This window comes from Cyanistes caeruleus, chromosome 5, assembly GCF_971803275.1.
Source record: "Cyanistes caeruleus chromosome 5, bCyaCae1.hap1.1, whole genome shotgun sequence".
NCBI classification, from domain to species: Eukaryota; Metazoa; Chordata; class Aves; order Passeriformes; family Paridae; genus Cyanistes; species Cyanistes caeruleus.
Window position 1 is genome coordinate 47,019,690 of NC_141705.1, and position 24,078 is coordinate 47,043,767.

The following is a 24,078-nucleotide window of genomic DNA, read 5'->3' on the forward strand; positions in this document are numbered from 1 at the left end:
TGCCTTAAGCAGATGGGATAACCCTTTGACTCAAAAAGTGAAAGGAGAGGATGAAGAAATCAGGAGGCAGTACTTTTTTCAGGCTGCTAGAAGCACAGTCTGATTGCTACTGTATGAAGTTACTAATTAGCAAGACCAAAATTTTGTTCCTGCAAGTAATTGTGTTCAATAAAGTAGACAAAGAGGAAACAGAGGAATAAAAGTATGAAAGTGGCTATTTTCTTTCACATTGTCTCAAAAACTGAAGGGAGGTGGGAGAACTTGCCATTAAAGTCCATGCCAGTTCTTTTCTAATATTTCCCATTATTTTGGAAATAAGGATCAAGATTTAAAAATAAACTAAGACCCCCAAAATTAGATTCTTCAAGAAATACTTTTTTCAAATTCTGAGATTGAATTCAGTGCTGAGAAGAAATCATAGGAAGCTAGATGCCTCATCTGTTTAGACATTCTGGAAAACATCACTAGGCTTCCAACTGAAATAAAAGGCTTTTAGAAATTTCACCCTAAATTGCAATGAAGAAAGAATTGCAACATCAGCTGTAAGGAACCCATTAGCCCTCTTGACATATTCAGAGAAATAAAGCAGTTGTCAGAAACAGTTTACCTTTCACAGCCTCTTTAGAGAAAACCAACTAAAAAGCCTGTGAAATACAAATGCAGTGTATCTTACACCTGCTTATGCTTGTGGCTGTGTAGGAGTCAAAGCAGCAGGTCCCAAATAAAGTCATTGTAAAGTAGGTGAAGATGCTGAGTTGGAGCAAGGGCTTCCTTCCAATGACAGCAGTGCTCCAACCCAAGTCAGGGCACCACTGACTGCCAAGGAGTCAGGGATCAGAGAGGTCCCTACTTTGAATTATATGTTACCTACATAGGTCCTACCACCAACAGAGCAGAGAAATGTCAGCCTGTGCCCAACCAAGATCCACTTACTGTAAATGTGTGGTTTTATTAATCTCTATTGCACAAAAGTTTAATAGGTCCATTTGAGTATGCAAGGATAATTAAGAATAAAAAAAGGGGGTTTTATTTGGTGCTAATTCACCACATGCAAATTCCAGCTGTTTACTGTAGACCTACCACCAAGCATACACTTCTTCCCACAGCTCATCAGAAAGCCTCTTGCTGGTGAAAGTGGTTAATCCACAACATTTTTGTTGCTGAAGCCAAGACTCCAAATGGGGGGTTTAAGTTACTAATGACAAAAAACTTGCATTCTTTAACTAGAGAATACTGTAAGTGTTTCTCCATTTACAGAAAACCACCCTAGAAGTGGTTGCTGGCAGAAAAAATGGACCAGAATAGAAGAAGCTGTTACCAGGCAGGACAGAGATGCACAAAGCAAAGCAGCAGCAAACAACAGGCTAGGAAAAAATCCTGTTATCTGGCAGCACAGGACAGCCAAAGTAAGCGACAAGTTCCTTAGTGCCCGCCAAGCACAAGCCTTGTGCTAAAATATCCTCCTGTGCCGTGGCCAACTTGCAGCCTCTGACCCCAGGCTGGAAACAAAGCTTGGCCTTACGCCTCACTGTGATGCCTCATGCCACCACATGACAGAAGACATGGCTCCTTTAATAACTAGGTTTGATGTTTTGTATTATTCCTGCCCCAGAAGCAATCTTCCAGCCAGCATTAGAGCTTTATGGTGCTGGATTCTCTGCAAACAATGCACTGCCGTGAGTTATTTGCAATTTATGGAAAACCAAATAGAAAACCTCTAGGGGAATAAAAGAGAAGAGTGAATTGAACAAGTGCAAAGTTGCTCCTTAGCCATACAAACCTAAATCTAATGTATTATCAGTAACACCTGACATAATCACAGACTCTTCTGTAACCTCATACATTTCATTTAAGACTCTGCATAGCATTGCATTTATAAACGAACAAGTATACTGAATAGTAAATGGTACATAGAGTGATTTCAGTTTTGATGTGAGCTTTTGAGAAGATCATAAAGCTCAAGGCATATCATTCTACAAATCATCTTTACAGTTACCAGACTATGGCTCTACTTAACCCTTCTCTAACAGAAATCACTAGAAGCACATCCCTCTGGCTGTGAAGAACAGGAAAAGCTACTGAAGGGACATATAACATGAAAAGATCTAACTCTCAAAAGAATCACAGCATCTGCTTTTGCTCCTGGTCTCAGCTCTTCCAAAAAGCACAGGGAAAAAGCATTATTCAGGTCAGTTTTAAAATTGCTCACATGGTTACAAACTGTAGCGAATAAAAATACTGAAATGTGGGTCACTGCTGTGGTACTAGTTGGAAAAGGAAGAACATAGCACCACAGCTACAGGTGCTGCTCTAGGAAAAAATTAGCTCCAAAACTGTCAGCAGAAAGTTTTTAGGAAAAGTGAAAAGTTGGTCTCTACAAACTACAGAAGCTGTGTGCAGTTTGCCCACATCTTTAAAGTCACTTGGTAGTATAAAAGGGCTTTCTCTATCTGCAAGAATAATGAGCATGCATTAAACAACAGAGAATGTCTGCTAGCACCTCCATCCTCTAGCACCCACCCCAGCACCATATCTGGCCACAGGAATACACTGCATTGCATTACCTTACACCTAACACACTTGCAGATTTTACTGACCAAAGCCTGGCCAAAGTTAGGAACATACAAGACCTTTCCACACCAAAATCACCTTTTGGACAGGCAAACAAAACACTTCTTTTTCAGATGCTCTTCTCATTCTAGCAACAGATAGATACAGATTTAACAAGACAATTGTATCTCACTACACTTCACCTTCATACAGAAAATTTCTTATTTTTTGTTTCTTTACCCTGATAAACATTCACTAATCTATAGTAAATGGGTCTCCAGAAGAGAGTGGTTGATGGATCTCAAAAGTTTCACAGATACCTGGAGGTGTGTAAGAGCCCCATCCACAGAAGAAGCCACCAAACACGACACTAAGAATACAAACCCAAACCACAATGAAATCTCATTACTTTTCAGAGACCTGATTCACTGCTGAAGTACAGGGCTGGTAGTAATGGATCTCATGGCTCTGAAGAGCTCATGCCAGATGCTGGAGTTAACTCCTGCTAATTGGTTTTTGAAGAATATTTGCATTGTCACCTCAGAATCCTTGGGTCAGATGGCCTGGGGGACAAATACAACCCATCTATGAAAGAAAAAAGACACCTTTCCAAGTTATTTTATGCAGTTGCTCAATCAATCAATCAATCCTACACACTTAACTCCTCTTCAGATCAAACTTTACTGCACCTCTTGCATTTTATACTCCATAAACCACTCCTGCAGAGCACCCTCCTCTGTCCAATTAAGATTGTGCTTTCAAGTCCCTGTTTAAAACTTGCTGTGCTCCCGTTTTCTCCCCTGCCGTGTCAGCAGCTAGGTTGACCACAGATGGAGCACATTTGGCAGCTGAAATGACCCAGATGCTGAATCTGGAGCCATCTTCCCAGCTGCAGTCGCTGGGCTTACGTCCGATGCCTCAGCTGTTGGCTGTCAAGCTGCCCTCGCTCTGTGCCAAGCGTTCATCCCAAAGCTTCGACCAAAGTGTGGCAAATGCTCTAAATCTGAGGTCTGCTGAAAGAAAGGATAATAAAGACTAAAGGTTTTAAAAGTAGGTAGTGAGGGAAACCAAACACCCTTCCCTCCTTTCTCTTCTATCCCTCCTTTTTTTCTACAATCTCTTTTCCACTAATGATGAAAATACAAGAAGAGCTGAGTGGTGACAGCAGGTCTAATGTACTGCATGCTAGTCTGAGGTACTGACCAGCAGGAGATTCCCCTTCATCAACACTGTGCCATGGAAGGTGAACCTCTGCTTCAGGTCACAGCCACAGCAAAGGATGGGAAATAATCTTTACTGAGGAAAAGGAGGTAACAGACAATTCTTTTATTTCGTTACATATTCTTTAAGCTCTCTAGAAATCTTAAACCTATCAAAGCTGTAGAAATTCTTGTAAAATTTAGGAGTGACTACTTAATATCCTACTTCTGGCTAATTTCCTAATTTTTCTCCTTTGAAAGAGACTTTTACATTCTCCATGCCTCTCCATTGAGGAGCAAAAGAAAAGGCTTACCTTGTTTCAGTGACTGCAATCATTCAATTACCACTCTGCATTCTGATCTAGATTTAAGAGGGAGCATTTTAAGTTTTCACCTTTTACCTCATCTCTACTCATCCTGGCACAGCATTCCACATGCTGAAAAAATAAACTGCCCCCATCCACCATTAAAGTATGTCCACAGGGCCTATTCTGCTAAAAAACAAAGAAGTCTCTTCTCAAATAGCAAGTCCAGCTCACAAATGCCTCTTTTTCAGATTTCTTCTATTTATTACATGTACACATACTGTTCCTGTTAGGCCTCCTGAAAGGAAAACATTGTTTTAGAGAAAATTTATTTTTCTAAAATATCATATTTACTAGTGAAAAATATTTTGCCCATTTAACATTGAATAGCCTATGCCTTGCTATAAACCTTCCCCTTTCCAAATTAGAGATCATCATCCAAGTAAAGGGAGCACTAGAAAGTTACTTCTACCTAAATGTTTTTTGTACAAAACAAATAGCATTTTTTAAGACACAGGAGTCATATATATTCCCATTTTCAATTACTACTGAAAACTGTACTACTGAAGCTAACTTCACCCTGCAGTATTTAAAAGCCACTCAACTGAGCTACTGGCAATAAGAATCTTCAGTGAAAGTGACTTCATACGTAAGAAGTGGAGTGTATTTCAGTAAAACCAAGTCAGTTTAACACTATATTAGTAAAAGAAAGAGACTGTTTATAGCACTGTTTCTTTCCTTTAACACTTTTTTCCCAGGCAAGTGGCTCAAAATTAGATGATACGTAATTAAGGACCAGGATCCAATAAACCAAACATTTTAATCTCTACTCAGAGATTTCTTATGTGATCATGTGCCAGGAATTAACCTCTGTCAGCCTCAGTTTCTTTATATGCAATCTGAATTAGATGATGGAGGAGGGAGGAAGAGGCAACTTGGCATTAAATAATTATTCATAATTCCTGTAACTAAAATATATATATATATGTAAGGACTAAGTACAGAAAGTAAAGGAACACTACTACTAAGTTGAACTGGAACACCAGTCCTCATGCCCACCTGTTCTGAATACTTGGAGAAAAGACATGATTTGATGCACTCCCACCATGGACAAATTCAGCTCTGCTAAGCCCCAAGGAAATGAAGTTCCAAAACAGAAAGTGCCTCACACAGACAGACACACTTTTTACATAGCACAAGATCCCAACTACAATCCTGTAGATACTCAACTACAGTAGTAGGGTATTGTGTAAAAGTGACACTTTAAATACAACCAATTTACAGGACTCTAGAAACATTCAGAAGCCTTCACCAGCATCCTAACTTATGCCCCTGAGAACAGAAATCACCTGGAAATCTTCATTATGTTTCTACAGCACATAGAAAAAGTAGGCCTTCAACCACTGTTAGAAAATGCTAGAAAACCCCAATGCAAATCATGAACTCTGCTTTCAAATGCTTTATTGGGAACCTTCTGTTCGGGGAGCAGCCTGCCATTGTGGGATTCTTTATTTATTTTTAAATATGTCCTTCAAAACATTGTTCAAGGCACTGTAATTTACATCTACAGATTAGTGGTACACTTAAGAAAAATCCTAACAAAACGACTCACCGCCTTTCCAGGCTGCATTTGCCAGCATGGGAAGAGACTGCCACCCTGTGGGCTCCATCCAAGACACAACTGCAACCCCTCACACTCAACAGAGAATTGTTGAAAATTTTATTTTTAAGAAAGTGAGGTTATTTTTATGATTTTCCCCATCAACGTTTCAAATACATAAATTCACTTGTCATTCTGTACTGCACCTGAGAAAAATCAGCATTTCATGAAGGCACTGTACATAGAAAGCTTCTTGGAATTACAAGAAAAAAACAATCTACCAAATCAAGCTTTGACCACAGTTAACTAGTGCAATCACTCAGTTCACAAGTGGCTTACATTCTAAATGCAGCTTGTGCCACCCTTGGGAAGGTTTAAACACCTGTATTATGGCAATGCTGAAGAGCATATACAGATACTTAAACACCTTTTGAGGTCTGGAGTTCATTTGTATTTGTAAAATCCTTCTCCAGTCTTTTTCCCCAGCTTCTTTTCTTCTACTAGTTTATTCAGGAGTGGGCTGGGTGCAAAAAGAGGATTGTTGGGCTCTAATGAATGCCATCCTGGAAAGGAAGGGAAGTGGATGAATTAGTAACAGTTCTGTTTATATGCAAAGATAACAGAGATCTGCATCTCCTTAGGAAAATATTTGAAGGTCAGAAAACTGAAGGACTGGAACTTATTCTAGGTTCTCTAAGACCCTGTAGTACAGCTTCATAAAGCCCAGATCAGTATTTATGATTATGCACAAAACTAACAATTAGTCTTCAGGCTCAGTGTACTCCAAACACCTTATAATCACCACCACCAAGGATTTTTTAAAACAATTAAGGAGAACTTTTGAAACATATTTAAGTACAAGGAAATAAAATAAAGGCTTTGCTGAAAAGAAATTCAAGTGCAAAGAAATTCAAAGATGAATTTCTACCTGTGAAACACATGGTCACTTAGAACAATATAACCCTACTCCACAGTACTGACTAAAAGCAAAAGAGGTTCTGCTGAAAATGCCGTCAAAGTGACATTCTGCCTCAGAGAATGCTTAAGCTGCTCATTCAGAAGAACACAACAGCCCTCAACAAGCCATCACCAATTATCTATGTTTTTGTTACTATATTAACATTCACCACTTTCTAACTGAAGTGACAGGGAGATGGCTCACTTACGTCTTTTGAGATATTTACTGGGTTTCCTATTAATTAAGAATGAAACTATGGCTGGTAGAAAAAGGATAGGGAGTCTCAACATTTGTTGTTTTTCATAGAATTCCTCACCTCCAGTACATATCACTCTTCCCACTGATTCTTTTTAGTTATATAAAGTACAAATATTAATGTTAATATTATTATTATTATTATTTTCCAATAGCACTTGATGAAGTCAGCAAAGCCACCACCGTTCTGTCCCCACGTACAAAAGGTACAGGCTGGCAGTACAAATGCTGTACTCACACAGCATTCTAAGCTGAATCCTATCTCCTTTCTCCTCAACAGTTCAAAGGCTATACCATAAATGTTCAGTTTAAATAATTAAGAGTCACATTTGCATTAGAACATCTACAATTTAGCTAAAAAGTGGAAAAGCAGAAAAAAAGAAGCATGCAGTACCATCTATAATGTATTTACTGGTATCCAACCCAACATAGTCCAGCAGTTCAAATGGACCCATGGGATAGCCAGCCCCAAGCTTCATAGCAACATCAATATCTTCCTTTGATGCATCTCCTAGAGAAAAGATTGACAGTTTGATGAACTGAGAAGATTCCGCATCTCCTTGGCACCACTTATAAATAATTAACAGGGTGTTATTTCACCCTGGTGCAGCTCTTCACAGAAATCTCTGCATGTTTCACAGCCACAAAAACTGGAGTCAGCATACACATGCTGGAGCATAAAGCTGAACCTCTCACAAAAAAAAGGAAAAAAAAAAGCAAGCCCTACAGGCCTGTTTTCCATTTCCCTGGTTTCCTCTCGCATTTCAACACAGAGCACTGCACTACTGGTGGAGCCGCAGCTACCATGCTGACCCTATCAGAACGACTAAAGGAAGAACTGGTCATTATGAAGACACAAGAGCTTCTTTTAGAGGCAGCAGAACAGGGTAAGTAAGGAAACAACTCAATTTCAGCTTCATGAGGTCAGAAGCAGCTTTTGAATGATGCACAGGACAGCGCTACCCTTACACTACATCTGCCAGAACACAAGTGATATCCAGCAGGCATGGAGAGGGGAGCAGGAGCAGCTGAGTAACATGCTTAGCTACAACACCTATCACCAGAGGGTATCTGTTGGGATCTGAAACCTGAAATGACTGTGGAGGCACAGTAAAATTCATGAATTCCAAAATTATTTAGAAAGAAATAATCAAAATTATCAGAAATTCGTTACTTCAGTCTATAAAAACACAAATCCTGCTCTGCCACATTGTCACAGTTAACTTTATCCTCATTCTTTAGCTGGGAATACATATTTCAGACTGTCATCAAAGCAGATGCACCTCTACTCCATACCTTTAACTCATATTTTGAGAAAGCCAGTGCATTTTCTCTGCAGAAGCTATAAAAAGGATGAAGTTATACAAGCCCCAGAGGTACTTGTTAAGTAACCTCCGTGCACGATGCGTACAGGCATTCACGGTGTCCAGCAGCTTGGCAGACACAGCCTGTGCAATTTATACACCTAAGATCAGAGAACCCTAGAAATAAATTTACAAAATCTCTTGTAAAGGCAACAACTTCAGTGGCAGTTCTGTATGAAGTAATAATTTATATATATCTCCTTTTACTCTCTAAAGCTGACAAAGTTTTTTTTTAAGTCACATTTTATTTCTGAGAAGCTGCAGAGAGTAGCCTTACCTAATTCCAATGTAATTTCAGTTCCCCAAATTCAAACACAGCTAAATCCTCAGCTCACTTGCAGTTGATGCAGGTATACAGACTTGTTCTCTCAACAGATTTGTCCCACTTTGTCAAACTTGGGACTTGGCCACCCGACAGTTTCATTACAATGCAATAAAAAATAGTAAAAGGGCAAACAAGGGCTATATCCCTAGTTCATTCTAGTCTCTCCTAGAATAAGGCAGGCTTCCATAGAAACTTAGCTGACTGCTTTTTAGTTTTTCCACTAAGGACAGAGCAGTACAGACCACTATACATTAATATTTAAAATATGCCCCATTTAAGTCATTATTAATACACTAAAAGTATATTGCTTATGCAAAAGTGCACATTTAACAGAATAAGATTTTGTATAAATGAAATCTCAAGGACTAGACCAATAAAATGGCATTTCGGTGCTTGGGGTTACCAGGATAGAGACAAAATTTAATGTAGATGACAATCTGGCTCAAATGTCTACTCTGAGAATAAACACAAAAGAGGATTTATATCATTCACAAACACAAATGATAAAAACTTAATCTGATTCACTAGAACATAAGACTTAAAAGACAGCCATCAGCCTTCCCAATACATCAACTAGCTTTTTAAATAGATTTCATTAGAGTTAAAAAGTCACAAATGAACTTTAGCAAGTTTGGAAACATCATATTGTGGGAGAAAATACAAAAAGAATAAAGATCAAATCAAAATATTGTTTTGCTTAGGCAAAAGCAGTCAGTTTTAACATACAAACTGTTTTCTTCTGCATTTAATTAGAAGTTTCTGTTGTCTCCTGAAATATGCACAATGATACATGTCACTTAACAAAGGCACCTCTTTTAAACACACTGAAACACCCATACACTTTATTTAAAACTGTGCCTTTTTCTAAAAGAACAATGCCCCCTCGCATTCATGCCTTTGCCTTTCAAGTCACTAAATTTGCTCTTTTCTTCCTTTGAGATGTAATTAGGTACATCTGTTGATGGATAAACAAGTAGTGTTGTTTTATTACTTTATTTTTTTTTTTTTGGAAATCAAACCATCTCTTCCATGTGCTTTAAAAGCGAATTTTAATATTTAAAGCATATTTGGTGGAATCCTGAAAATGGAGTGCTTTCATCTGTAAAAAAGCAGTGATTTCAAAAACAAAATGTTTCAAATGACATTCTTAGTAGCACAGAGCTACAAGCAGAGCACTTGAAATAAAAGCAATTATAGTCTGTAATTTCATCTTTATCCACTACATTCGTTATTGCTTCTTTTCAAAACAAGCTTCAATGCTTTGAAAAATTCAGTGGTTTTTTGGGGATTCATGGTTATTTTTACCTACATATTAATGTAAAAGAGACCAGCAGTGACACTGGAGTTCCTGAAGGACCTATGTCTGAAAATCACCACAGAAGGGGAACAGGAAGTTTTATGTGGCAGTAGCTGAGCTCTAATCACTTCTGTGCCAGTACCATAGTGTGACACTGCTACACCACTGACCTCAAAACTGGTGATTTATCTCACAAGCCCCATATAAGTGAACTCAGGAGAACTTTACTAGTGGTCCCATTATGGGACTTTCAACCACTTTTATCAATGTCTCCAGCACAGAGAGAAGAAAGTTCCTGAACAGGTGTCGGGGATATTTTTACAATGGCACTACACTCACCTTGTCACCTCCAAGCCAGAAACATTTTCCACCACCAGGAATTTCACACACAAGTACCTTCCAACTCTGCATAACCTGACATTTCAAAGTGAAGGCAAGGCTAGCTATACATGCTGGCTCATATTTAACATTCTCTATCCACTTCCAGCCTTTAATGTCTGAAATTTTTGAGGGAATCCCAAGGCTTTTCTGAAGCAATGTAACTTTTAGCAGTGTTATATGTCAACATCCCTTGAAGTCAATATCCCACCAAGTACCTCTCTCAAAAAGTCGAACAGCTTCCATCATATATGGCACCAAGAGACGATTTACAATAAACCCTGGAGTATCCTATGAAAAATAAAATAAGTAAACACTCTTTACCAGAACTACACTCAGATGCTACAAGATAACTGAATGAAGACATTTATTGTATCATTACTTAAGCTACTCCCAAAACTGTATTTTTCATCTCATTTATCCACTCAGTATTAAGGCATAAAACATTATGAAATTCAGACAAGGAATGGCACAAACAGTCATCATGACTGAGAACAAGAAGACTACTACAAGCCAAAAGCAATTATCTCAAAACAATTTAATATTTTCTTTAGACTTTAGAATCATTAGATTTTCTTTATCAAAAGTCTAATGATACAATATCCTGAAGGTTAGGAGAAAATCAGTTCTTCCCTAACAGGTTTTTTTTCGTGTGTGTGCCCACTACTAGAAGCAGTAGTGGCTTCCTGACTAAATAGTCCGCTTCTTCTCCCACTGCTCACTGGTGATACATGCTATTGAGAGTTAGGATCATTTTAACAGCAAACATCAACACTAACAATGAAAAGGTAAGACACACGCTGTCAGAAGGTAACAATTGAATACAAAACTTCTTTTTCACAAGCATCAATCAAAAGCACAGTCAATCAGACACAAGAGAAAGAGTTTTGCAAATATAGTATTGTTTGGTATATTGTTACTGTTTCAGATATTTATTATTGGTTCCATTTTATCGAAATATTTAATCCAGAGACTCCCAAGCAATGTTTCCTCTATAAGCAAGAATTAGGAAAAAAAAAAAAATTTCAGGTGAGAATACTGCAATATTTTCTATCCAAGCTAATTTATGACAATTCATCCTATATTCTACACATTGCATAGTACTAAACTGTGACAGAAATAGAAAAAATGTCAACTGAGGTCACAGAACAATTTAGCCAGAATTTAGAGAACATAGCTGGAATTAAGAGTTCAGCATCCAGAAGCTGAATTAATTAATCCGGTAACTACCAGATTGCAGGCCCTTCTTTTTATGATCAGCTGTCTCCTGGGGGCTGTGAAACTCAAAGCAGTAGCTTGCATAAAGCTATCCAGACCACAGCTTAATGGATTCAGAAGAAGTGTGCTTTTGAAGTAGGGTGTTTCTCTAGAGAAAAAAACCCAAAGCTGAGAAGAAATTAAGATTAATACGCGTCTAGTTACTGCAGTGTTAAGAAAAACTTGCAGTGAGCACACACCATGGAGGATTCAGCCAACTGCCTCACAGTACAAGAGGCAGAAGCCTTGTGTCTGGCATGGCTAAAGATGAGCTCCTGCTTAAGCTCTCCTGTCTGTGCTTCTGCAGGACTTGAAAAAAGACTCTAACAGTAAGCCCTGTGAGTTTTGCTGCTCTAGACAAGATGTCTAGAGTCACTGGACTTTGAAGAATTTGTGGCAAATGTGGGTGTTTGTCAAATTGCTTTTAATTATGAAGACAAAGTGGACAATAAGTAGAATGGAAATTCTTGAAGTGCTCATACATTTACTAAAACCTACCACCTTAAAATTAACAGTCTACAAGGACAGACCCTCTGAACACTATACTATCAAAACATACCCACCTTACAACTGACAGGACTCTTTCCTACTGCTTTACTGAAATCCACGAGTGATTCAAAAGTCTTCTGGCTGGTCATTGGAGTCTTGATAACCTGGGTACAGGGAGGACAGAGAGAGAGCATAAGCATACTTATGAGCAGAATCTCATTTCCCCTTTACAGCAATGTAATCCAGAACACTCTTCCAGAAATTCACAAAACCTTTTGCAAGACAACAGCTTTAGTGGATAGATATGTAACAGACACAAAACACTGTTTTACACATAGACACACCACTTTGCAATATTGTATTTCTTTAAGACACTTTCCCACTCAGCCACTGGATGGGAATTTTACCATGGATGGATGGTAAAAGGAACCATACTTTGAAAGCACACTTAAAAGATTATAGCGCATCAAAACATAAAAAATTTAAAAACTACATGGTCTCTGTTGTCTTGGGAAAGACAAAGATATCACTCTAGAGAACCATTTAAACAGCCATAGTTCCTGATATAACAGGTTCTAACAGCTACTCCACCTCCTCTCAGGTAATTTTAGAGAGTGATAAGGTTTCTCCTTGACCTCCTTTTCTCAAGCTAAACAATCCCACCTCCCTCAGCTGCTCCTCACGTGTGTTACTCTCTGGACTCTTCACCAGCTCCGTTTCTTTTCTCTGGACAAGCTCCAGCACTTCAATGTCTTTTTTGTAGGCCCAGAACTGGACACAGCATTCGAGCTGTGGCCTCACCAGTGCTGAGTATAGAGGGATAGTCACTGCCCTGCTCCTGCTGGCCACACTATTTTTGACACAAGGCAGGATGGCACTGGCCACTTGGGCACACTGGCTCATGTCCAGCAGCTATCAGCCAGCACACCCAGATCCTTTTCCTCTGGTCAGACTTCCAGCCCCTCTTCCCCAGCCTGTAGCGCTGGAAACATTGAAAAAAACATGACTGACTTTGTTCCAAAACTGACAAGGCAATGTGATTTCATCTCCTGACATTTTCTATTGATTTCTACACTGGTATCAGTACTTCTTATGAATAAGCCTCCCTGCTTGAAATGATGGCTATAAACAGCACCTCTGCTGGCAGCTCAGTGGAGAAGCCAGGAGCCTTGAGACTGAAGGAGTTAACTCTGCCTCTCAAACCCGCCCCTCAACCGAGACTGCAGCACCCTCCAATCACTCGAGGTAGCAAATTCCACATCAGAACAGCTGCAAACTCAGATCTGCTCTGTCAATCTAACTGAAATCCCCACTGCTGACAATTGCACTGCTGGGCTGCAGTTGCTACTGTGATGGAACACGATGGTAACAGCCCTGTAAGGTGTGCTCATGAGACACTCACCTCCACGAGCTTCATCATAGGCACAGGATTGAAGAAATGGAGACCACCAAATCGGTCCTGCCTGGTGGTTGCGTTTGCCATCTTTGTGATTTGCAGGGATGAAGTGTTGCTTGCAAATATCGTATGCCTGGAAATAAGAAATATATAGACTGCATAAAGGACAATAGAAGACCAAGGCACTAACCATAAGTAGACATCCATTGGCTAACCATCCAAGAATTCTCAGAAATCTCCCTGCAGTTTATCACGGTTCTTTTGCTGAGGTCTAAGTACAACAATGATTAAATAACCACTGCAAAAACCGCGTGACTTTCTGATTCTTGAGGAATTATATTGAACACTTTTATTAGGTACTGGAGAAAAAGGACTGTGCAAGTAGATAATTTTATTTAACTGCCCAAATCCATTCAACATAATTCCTTCAGCAACCCTGGAAACCTAAGGGTATTTTTATTTGTTGTAAACACATTTACACATTTATTGGTAAATAAATGGTAAATATATTGGTAAATAAATCATATGCCATGTCAAAAATGCACTTTAGAGTCTTACAGAAAATTTGCAGTTTACTTTGATTTAAAATTATCAATGATAGACATAATGAGCAAACCTACCACCAGAGCAAAGATTTGACGGGGAAAAAAAAAAACCAGAGAAAATTTAAGACCTGTCATGAATAGGACACTGCAGAGGATACACAAAATGCCAAGAATTTTAAGATATATGTGAAGTCTTTTTCCAGACATAAACCAGATTAACTAACTGCAATTCATAATGGTTTGAGGTTTTTGCTTTTTTGGGTTTTTCCTCCCAGAAATATCTCAAAAACTCAACAGCACTGCTATCACACCAAAAACTTACAGAAATGGCTTTTTCTTCAAATCAACAGAAACTAAATTAGAGATTAAAACCTACCTTTCATTTTGGGCTGCATCCTACTATCCCTTCAAAAAGTTATCCTACTGTACTCAGCAAATGTTTATCTACATTGATATTTTGCTAACATTGTACTAAGTTGTAACTAAGCTTTACAACAGAGCTTTCAGAAAAGTTATGTCCAAGTCATTGGGACATCCTATAGTGGCATTCAAGAAAATATTACAAGACAACAACACCCACTTTGTTTTCCATTTTTATTATGTTTTCTTTTTTGTTATAGTGAAGGAAATAAAAAATCCTGAAAATTCCTGTTTACTCTACTTACAAATATTCTTTTATTATCTCCCCAGCAAAAAGTGGCCTTAAACTGTTCTGAGGTGAGGTACTAAAAGAAGCATTCTGCATTTCATAGTTTTGACCTTGCAAGGTCAGTGCATACAAAAGTCACTCTCACCGAAAATTTGCCACTGTATATAAAAATAAAAATATTCATGTAAAAAAGAAGCACATTGATTTGTGAAATGTAATCACTTCTAAGTTTATATCTGAGTTCACTTAAGATATTTTACCTCAGTAGCTCTTCTGTAGCCTCGCACAATAGAAAGCCTTGGAAGAAAGCATTGATTTTGCACTGTGAACGAGTGCATTTGAGTTACACTTTCTTCTCTGACCAACTTCAGTTGAGTTTAAAAAAGCATTTTCATGCCTCTCTGGCTTAGAATTACACAATCCTCGCTTCAGGTGACAGCAGAGTTGGGAGGTTTTGGGAAGCCAGTACTAGTGAATTCATAAAAATGGCTTTTCCAGCCCCACAGTGCTTTCTCTTGGTGCCATCTAGTGGCTCAGGGAAAGATGTCAAAAGCAGAGCCCAACACAAGAGAAACACTAATAAATATTTCTAATAAATCCAACTCTTACAGTCCAGCTGCCTTACAGAGCAAACACTGAAAAACACTTCTTTTTTTAACAGTTTTATAACACATTCATTCTAACACAGTCAACAGCTGAAAAACACTGGCCAGGTCCAAGCTGATTTTCCACATCTAAAGGTAAATCCTAGACCAAGGAATATTGATGGGCATTTCCTACATGCCAGAAAAATCCAAAAAGCAAGTACAGAAAAGTTCTTAAAGTGAATACCCAAAAGTTCTTCTGTCATATTCCTTATGACCCTGTTTGGAAAAGTGCTGCAGCATCTACAAAAATCCTAGCCTGACCTTTTTCAAAATGGAGGTGCAAGACTGACTCCATTCAAGAAAAGGAAAAAGTGGGTAGCAATGCTGTGCTCTGCCTCAAAGATAATGTCCAAGTAACACAGGAATAAATAGCAAATATGGTGAGTATAATACTGAGAGGAATAGAACACACAATTCTTCCTTCTGAATTTTGCAAAGCTCCAAGAACACAATCCAGTATGTTCTCAGACTAATGGCACCCAAGAAACAGCATCCACTGTCTCACCAGATGAGAAATGCCCTGAGTTTCCAAGGTGCTTTGAGGCTTATTACATTTGATTTGAACACTTAAGAGAAATTTGCTGCCCACTCACAAATACACCTTCTGTCAATAAAATAATAGCTTTCCCATCCCCTACATGTATCCACTGTCAGAGGAATTACAGTTGTTTTATAAGAAAAGGAAGAGGAATTAACTTAATTGTGCTATGCTTTTTCAATGTAATATTTGTTTTTTGCAGTTCACAGACTTATTTATTTTCCTTGGAGATGTCTTCACAGTGCAAAAATGGGAGATGAACAAGCACATACATATTGCAGCTGAGGAAATGCATGAGACATGAAATCTAACACAAATAAAAATGCAGGGTTTCACACACTTTGTATTTCATAGACAGAATTCATCATTTTGTCAGAACAACTGTACTACATAGTCCCTCACATTTCCACCTGCTATCATCCACCCCTGTGGTAAGTTCTGAGATTTGAATGAAGCCAAGTCCTCCCTCCACAGCAACCTGTTCTTTCTGTAACCCACAGAAACCTGGCCTCTGCCTGTAACCCACACTTCAGAGGGCCATCAGTGCTCAGAGTCCCTCAGAAGCAAAGCTCCTCCTGAGACTCAAAGCTGTCTTTAAACAAATCCTGTCTTTGTTACCAATTAACCACAAGTCTACCACCCCTACTGAGCTGACACAACAGTTAGTCCATACAATAGGTTTATAAATTTTGAACTGCTTAGTCTTAGAAAAGACTGCAGAATGTTTGCACTGACAGCAAGGTCTTTCAATTCCAACACAGTGCCATGTGGGATGAGGAAAGCCAACTGCTTCCTTCTAACACATGGATAAACACTCACTACAGGTTTCTGTCTTTCCCACACTAAGCATACAATCTGCAACTCTATACTCTCACAGTTACAAACTGCCTTTTGTATCCAAAGCTTTAATGTTAAAGACTTGACTTACTAAGTGTCACTCTTTTACTGGTTTTTCATTTAGACTTTCTACACTGCAACCCATTTTCTTTGTCATTCATTTCACTTTCCTTTATCCTACACATAAGATATCTGTATGTTTATAATAATTTTCAAACATCCTCTTAAAAAGGAAGGCTTCTTGTCTTAGCTGTTTTTCCCAACCCTGGAAAATCATCCCTTTTGCAATAGGCAGGAGCATATTTGAACAACTCCCAGTATTACCTTTTAACACTGTGATGTAAAATTTGATGTTTTACAGCACCTGTGCTGACAAACAGCTCAGTCTGACAAAAAAATAGCCTCAGATGTTCCAAACATACAAATTTTTAAGTGAGGCTTCATGTCCCCCTGCCCACATTTCCTCGCTGACTGGTTTTAGACAGTTTACCATTTAGTACACTCCAAGTTGCTCATTAAATACTTGGGCAACCAATGGTCTGTTTGCACAAAATAGGCACAATCCAACCATAACAAGGTACTCTTGTAAATGTGGAAGGCAGCTACTTACTTTTGTGTGTCAGGGTAATGGCAAGTTACCCTGTGCTCAGCACATGGCTGCTTGTGATCATTTACTGCTTTCAAAATGACCAGGTAATTTTAATTACTGACAGTATGAGAAAGCCTGAAAATCCCCCCAGGCTGAAGTCAACTAATGATAACACCTTTTCTCCCTTGACATGATATTCAAGGCACAGCTTGCCCAGCTGACAGGTTAGACAGTCTAGAATAGCTCTTAGCCAATACCCCCAGATTTTCCTGCACTAGTTAAAATCTCAACCTGCAAGCAATCAAGGTCTTGTGATCCTGACTCATCAATTACAAGGCTCAAATTTCTGAGGCTGCATGCTCACCTTATCAGCATTTTTGGGATTGGATAAAATTCAACAGTAGCTTCCTATAATTATCAAATATAGTTCAAAGACATTTCTGGGGACTGTAAGCAACCGAATGAGTGCTTACTAAAATATTATTTACTCTTTTACACCACATAATAATCAGCAATGGCCGTTTTCTACATCTTGTAATTCAAAGTAAAGTTAGTTCACTTAAGACATTATTGAGCTGACTGAGACGTCTTAAAACATGTTTATGTCAGGTGTGCTAGAAACAAATACTTTATCACCCCACTTCCATATTTAAGTATGGGAACACACCATTAACAGTAACCCATGTGTACCGAAACAAGTTAATTGTAGTGTTCTGCATTTATAGTTGCATTTAGATTTGAACTTGCCAAGTATATGGGCAATCTTAATGACTAAATACACCTGGAACAACAAATGAAGCAAATGCAACAAGCAAGTGAAGCAATGCAACACACCTGAAAATGTTTTTAACATATGCACCTGGCACAACTCTTCCACACCAACATGATAGTCTGGAGCTAGTCTAAGACAGCAAAATTCATTTTAAAATAAAACATCTAAGAAAATAGGAAACTAAATGTAAGTATAAAAACAGAAAATAAAATAGACTAAGTTTCAAAATGTAACAGGAAAAATACACATACTCTGGAGCAAACTTATCCAGTGTCTTGAACAGTTCATTTTTAACGTCCAGGTTCTCAACAATGGCTTCTATCACCAAATCCGTGCTGTGGACCACTGATGCTGCATCTGTGCTTGTTGTGAGGTTCTTCAAGGTCTTCTTAATGAACTCAACACCAGCCTGAAACATTTTCAAGCAGCTGTAATGTCTATTTACAGTAATTTAATTTACTTTTACGAGAATCCCCTTATGCGCTCTGGTGTTTTTGACCCCCCCCAAAATACAGGCAATCTGCCACATTTCCAAATTAATGAAAAAGTTCTAAGTGTGCAGAGGTACAATGCTCTCCACTGACAAGATCTTCCTAGCCAATCAAATCTGTTTGGAAGCAAATAGGAGGCCTTTAAACTCCTTCTTTTAGGAAGACCTTCTGCTGAAGTCCAACCTTTAGCACAAGAGTCTGAGTGATCACCTGGTTGGTCAATCACTAGCTATAGTTTTCAGTGAAAAAGTGAGGAAAAAATGTTTTCTCACTAGTAAATCTGTTTACATATTTTGTGAGGGCAGAAATCAGAAAGGAATGCAAGACTTTTAGCCAAGGGTAAATGGAGACATAGTACAAATAAAAAAAGGCCCTACATGGTAGAATATAATGTTATACAAAAAGTGCAAGTATCATGCAGACAGTTTGCTTTTTGATTAAAAGGCTCCCCCATAATTATGTATGTATGCTCGACTTATTCTGGCACTTCCAGACTCCTGCAAACAAGCCCTTTTCATTACCTTTGTCTGCATCCTTTTCTGGCAGTCATCAGTATCAGAATACATTGCATATGTTAATATGTATCAAAAGAAGAAATGCATTTTATGTGGAATTTAGAGAAACAAGCACAGCAACAAGTAACCCTTAGGATACAAAGTCAGACCCATCAAATGCTCCACAGTGGCCTGCTGTACCCAAGCCTTACTCAGCAATCCCAGTGCAAAGTCATACATGCGTCACTTGCACTCATTTCCTTTGCAGTAATCCTGTGCCCAAGTGTAAGGAGGAAAAAAAAATTAAAAAAATAAAAGACTCCTTACTCAGGTATTAAGATAATTTTGTTACTATTTGCTTTTGGACAAAATGGGTGCATTTTCAAGTAAGCACTCAAAGGCTGCTTGCTTTTAAGTTATGATGAATAATTTGACTCCATTTCACACTTAACATCTGTTTTAAAAGATTGCCAAGTTGGTTTAAATCTTTAAATTTTTAAAACTGAAGTTTATTAAGGAAAGAAAATGAGGTAAGACATCTTTCAATCTCCCTAAACTAAAAAAAAAAAAAAAAAACACCAAAAAAACCCACCAAACTGAAAGGCCAGGCTCTTGAGCACACTGGGAAAAAGGTTTTCTTTTTAAGCAAACATAATAACATGCTCTATAATGCATAACTGCAATATCATAACTTCAATCTGGCAGTTTTAATTCTTCCAAGTTTTCCTAGAGGAATAAAGAAGAAGGTGTCAACCTCAGGCTTATCTGCAAATTTCTTCTTTGTCACTCTCTTCAAACTCTCTTCAATTCCTTTAGTAGACTTTTTAAGGATTTCATCTGACTGGTCAACTAACACCACAGTGTGACCACTGGCTGCTGCAACCTGAAAGTTAAAAACAAACAAAAATTCAACATCAATGTCACAAAAAAACCAACCATATTGATTTGTGTTGACAGACAATACACCAGGCATTTAAGCAAAAGAGAGCTAAAAAGACATTAAATAGAAAAATTATAAAAGCCTGTATACAGTTGGGGTGATGATAAAGGAAAAAGAAATTTCTTTTTCCCTCACACTGTCTGCAGTGTGTCTGAAGGCATCTAGATTCTGTGGCTGTGGCCACAGAATAAACAGCCTTGTCCTTGAAAGGGACAAAGGTTTTAGCAGAGAGCTTTGGATCTTGTAAGGAAAAAGGGCTGTGGAGAACAAAACTGGAACGCTGGAAGGGTGAGCAGGTGGCACAAGGGATGGCCAACCCTGTGTCCCCAAAACACAGCTCTGCTGTCCAGCCATGAACATGACCCTGCAACAACAGGAGGGTGACAGTGGAGCTGGGAGCAGCAGTGAACATTTGCCACTCCAGGATTCCACACAGACAGGCATGGCTGCAAAGTCTCCTTACTATGCATTTGGTGCAAACACTGGCTCAGCTACACACAGCACGACTGGATTACCTTTTTGGTTGGTATTTGGGTGGTATTTAAATTGATTTTGAACATATAGCATCATTGTCTCACACTGCATCAGCATATTAAAGATCAGCTGCTCATTATCTGTTACTTCACTATTTATGTTCCTCTTGCTAGTTAGCAACAGCCTATCTTCACTTGCAGAATGCTTGAACTAACAGAGTTGTGATTTAGTAACTCTGTAAAATAGATATAAAACACGGTTCCACTGATGATTTTAAAGTCACTCAACTTCAGAGCTTCCCTTCTGCAATCTTTTACCTTGCATTTAATCTTACATCTGATGACTAAAGACTCATGCTCAACACTTACTTCAAAGCTAGTTGAAATGGAAGGTACAGCTATCTCATGAAGCATGGTGATACTCTCATTCAATTTGCCTCACTAACCCAGTAAATAAAGAAATGCCAGACTGTCTCTGGGCAGCAGCAATAGAGCTTTAACAAGGGGTCAGTCTGCAGACAGACATTTCTTTATCCAATTTGTTTTTTTTATTTTCACTGTGGACATTCCATAAAAACCACTTAAACCAAGCTAGTACTTCTGCTAACACTTCATCTGTTGCTGATCATCTGTAACAGTGAAGCAAGACTCTCTAATCTTCAGATGAAAAATCATTACCAAACACATTTTTAAGGGGTGCTTCACTGAGGATCCATTTATGACACCATCACTGATCAGCTGGTGAAAAATCCTAGAAAAATTAACATCACCCATTTCCCACCACATTTACATGGACAGGAAAGAAGAAAATGAGACAAGATCATACCCTTTCTTTGCAACTCAAACACACACTTGCCTAAATTCCACTATCCAGTGCTAAATAAGAAACACAAGTGCTGGGGAGTCAGTTAATGCTCTTCTCATACAGAAGTGCTTTTCACAGGGCAGAATCAAAAATTATGGCTTTACATTTTAGCAGAGGTTTGCTTCACCAGACAGTATGAAAAACCAACAGAAGAGGAGACACAATTTTTTAAGAGCCCAAAAAGGGATGAAAAGCAGCTTTATTAATAGGGTACAGGGGAGACACCACTCAGTGTTATAATGACCTCTGCTTTGAGATAATTTTGGATTGATAAATTGGGGGGAGATGGTCAGCAAAACAATCCTGGGTCCTTAACAGTAGTAGAGGCCTGCAACCCCTGTTACTGTCAAATACCAGACATGTTTCTCTTGACAAGCCGCTCTCTGAGAATGCACAGTCAAGGAGAACACTTACCTAGAAAATTATATGCTTTGCTTAGTGTGGATCTTCCTAAAACACAAGAACAACTTTTTTCTAAGTTGTTCTTTGATGGTTCTTCAGTGGAAACCTCAAGCTCTAGGATCACGATACAGTGGAGTGCTTTTATCAGAAAAGTGAATGAACAACTATTTTCTTAGCCAAAGAAAAAAATAAAAGCCTCTCTTTTCCTTCTGCTAGAGATTTGCCAGGAATGTAAGAAATCTTTAGTTCTGAGAAGCAAACCTATAAATTCATTGAAATGGAGAATTGCTATTCATGAGCTCCAGTCTCACTGTCAGTTTCTGCTTGGACGTTTGGCTGCTCCCCCTATGCTTTGTGAAGTTTGTGAACTACCCTGGTATCCTGGGCAACAGGTTCTTTCTCAGAATTAACTAAGTGCCGAAATTTTCAGTCACTGAAAGGACTCTTCAATTTCATTTCCCAAAGCTATCAAGTTAAAGGTGAACTTAAAAGTCAAAGGCCTGAGATTAAACTCGGGGAAAGTAAGTCCTTTTTAAATATTACCCACTTCATAATTCTTAGACTGACAGCTAAATGCTCATTTTAGCCGCTGCATTCTACTGATAAAATGTCTAAAATGCCACTTGATCTAACTTGCCTTGGCAAGTTAGAAAAATCTTCCTTCCAACCAACGTTTTCCACATATCATTACCCACCGTCCGTTTACAATTAGTCCACGCGTTGTCTTAAGAACCACTTTAAACAATTTAAACTGTCAGCCTTGTTTCTTTTCACCAACCCATCAGTAAGAGAAGTGTGAAAGTTGAGCAAGCAGGGAGCAGCAATACTTTGTACCCCGCCTCGGCAGCAGCCGAGCCCAAACCCGCAGCAGCCTGGCAGCGGAGCCAGCGCAGCCGCTGCTTCCCACACAAACAGCCCGGAAAGGCGAGCGCCAAGGAGTGTCACCACGGACTGGAACACATTCCGAGAAGCGCTAGGTAGGTTGTTTTGTTTTGTTGGGGCTTTTATTAATGCTGGTCCGCCAGCAGACCGCTCGCCCTCCCTTGCGCTCGCCCCTTCCCGCCGGGGACAGCGCGGGGCGCAGCACCGCGGCCGGGCTCAGCTCCGAGCGGAGAGCCGAGCAGGGGCCGCAGGAGCAGCAGCCCGGGAAGGGCCGCTCTGCCCACAGGCTCGGCCCGCGGCCCCGAGCACTCTGCGGGCCCGGCCGCCCCGCGGCCGCCATGGCGCCTCGGCTGTCCCGCCGCGCGGCCGGGCCGCCGCAGCGCGCTCACCTGGGCGATGCCGGCGCCCATGAGGCCGCCGCCGATGATGGTGACATGCTTGATGAGCAGCTTCTTGGCGGCCGCCGTGGCGGCGTCGGAGGAGGCGGCGCGCACGAAGTGGCGGGTGGCGAAGGCCATGGCGAAGGCACGGAGCGAGCGGCGGGGCCGGGACAGGCGGGGCCGGGCCGGGACAGGCGGGGCCGGGCCGGGACAGGCGGGGCCGGGCCGGGCCGGGCGGGGCGAGGACCGCGCTCCGCCCCGGGGGAAGGTCCAGGCTGTCCGGTCCCGGCTGCCCGACCAAGGGAGAGGCGCCTTGGGTCTTTCACCTGCGCAACCTCTGATTCCTTAAGAGCCAAGCAGCAAGGCCAAGGCCAGCACTGCCCGCAAGCCCCAGGCTGGCGCTGATGCTCGCCCTTCGCCGCTGAGGTCACCGCGCTGCCCCTGCTCAGGCTCACAGAGTCAAGAAGCTTCCAAAGACCTCCGAGACCATCCAGTCCAACCCACGACCAGACACCACCATGGCACCATATGGCCCAGCCAGTCTTTTGTTAAACACCTCCAGGGACGGTGACTCCACCACCTCCCCAGGCAGACCCATTCCAACGTGAAATCCCCCTCTCGGTGAACACAGAGTTCAACCTGAACCTCTCCCGGTACAGCTTAAGGCTCTGTCCTCTCATCCTGTCACTGGTTATGTGGGACCGAGGCCCACCCCCATCTGGCTACCCGCTCCTGTCAGGAAGTTGTAGAAAGCAGTAAGGTCTCCCCTGAGCCTCCTCTCCTCCGGCCCCACACTCCCTCAGCCGCTCCTCACAGGACTCGTGCTCCAGACCCTTCCCCAGGTTCTTTCCCCTTCCCTGGACATGCTCCAGCACCTCAGTGTCCTTCCTATGCACATCATTAGACGCTCTCCCTCCACAACTGTTTCCTGACTAGAAGGGGACTTTATTTCCAGGTTAACACAAGATACAGAATAAAAAAAAATATAATAAAACAAACACAACAAAAAATTTCTTCGGTTATAAACACTAACAGCTGAATCATATCAGATGCAGCCTGCCCTGATTTTTCATCTAATTAATCACCAGATAGACCTGCACTTCAGCAGCAGCTGACAACACAGCAATTACTACTTGAGTCAGCATTGGGGTAAACATTAAGCAGCTTATTTTATTCAAAAAACGTGTTGTATTTGTGTATC

The 24,078-nt window shown here is 40.2% G+C and overlaps 1 protein-coding gene across 1 annotated transcript; it reads right to left on the reverse strand.

Annotated features, from left to right (window-relative positions):
- Positions 1–5,757: 5,757 nt before the first annotated feature.
- On the reverse strand, positions 5,758–23,698 carry HADH (hydroxyacyl-CoA dehydrogenase). Its single transcript, XM_086888009.1, has 8 exons — positions 22,887–23,698; positions 19,690–19,818; positions 18,202–18,359; positions 13,380–13,506; positions 12,052–12,141; positions 10,450–10,522; positions 7,262–7,378; positions 5,758–6,217 (listed from the first exon to the last, which is right to left on the reverse strand). Exons 1-8 carry the CDS (start codon positions 23,013–23,015, stop codon positions 6,099–6,101), a joined length of 942 nt encoding a protein of 313 aa, XP_086744135.1. The 5' UTR covers positions 23,016–23,698; the 3' UTR covers positions 5,758–6,098.
- Between the last annotated feature and the right edge of the window lie 380 nt (positions 23,699–24,078).

What these genes read in the sequence shown, in the direction of transcription:
- HADH (XM_086888009.1), bottom strand. Translation starts at nt 23,015, where the DNA reads ATGGCCTTCGCCACCCGCCACTTCGTGCGCGCCGCCTCCTCCGACGCC. An exon ending in AATTTGCAGATAAGCCTGAG is followed by an intron (nt 18,360 to 19,689) that starts GTTGACACCTTC and finishes AAAATGTTTCAG; the next exon opens with GCTGGTGTTGAGTTCATTAA. An exon ending in CTATGATGAAGCTCGTGGAG is followed by an intron (nt 12,142 to 13,379) that starts GTGAGTGTCTCA and finishes CCCTGTACCCAG; the next exon opens with GTTATCAAGACTCCAATGAC.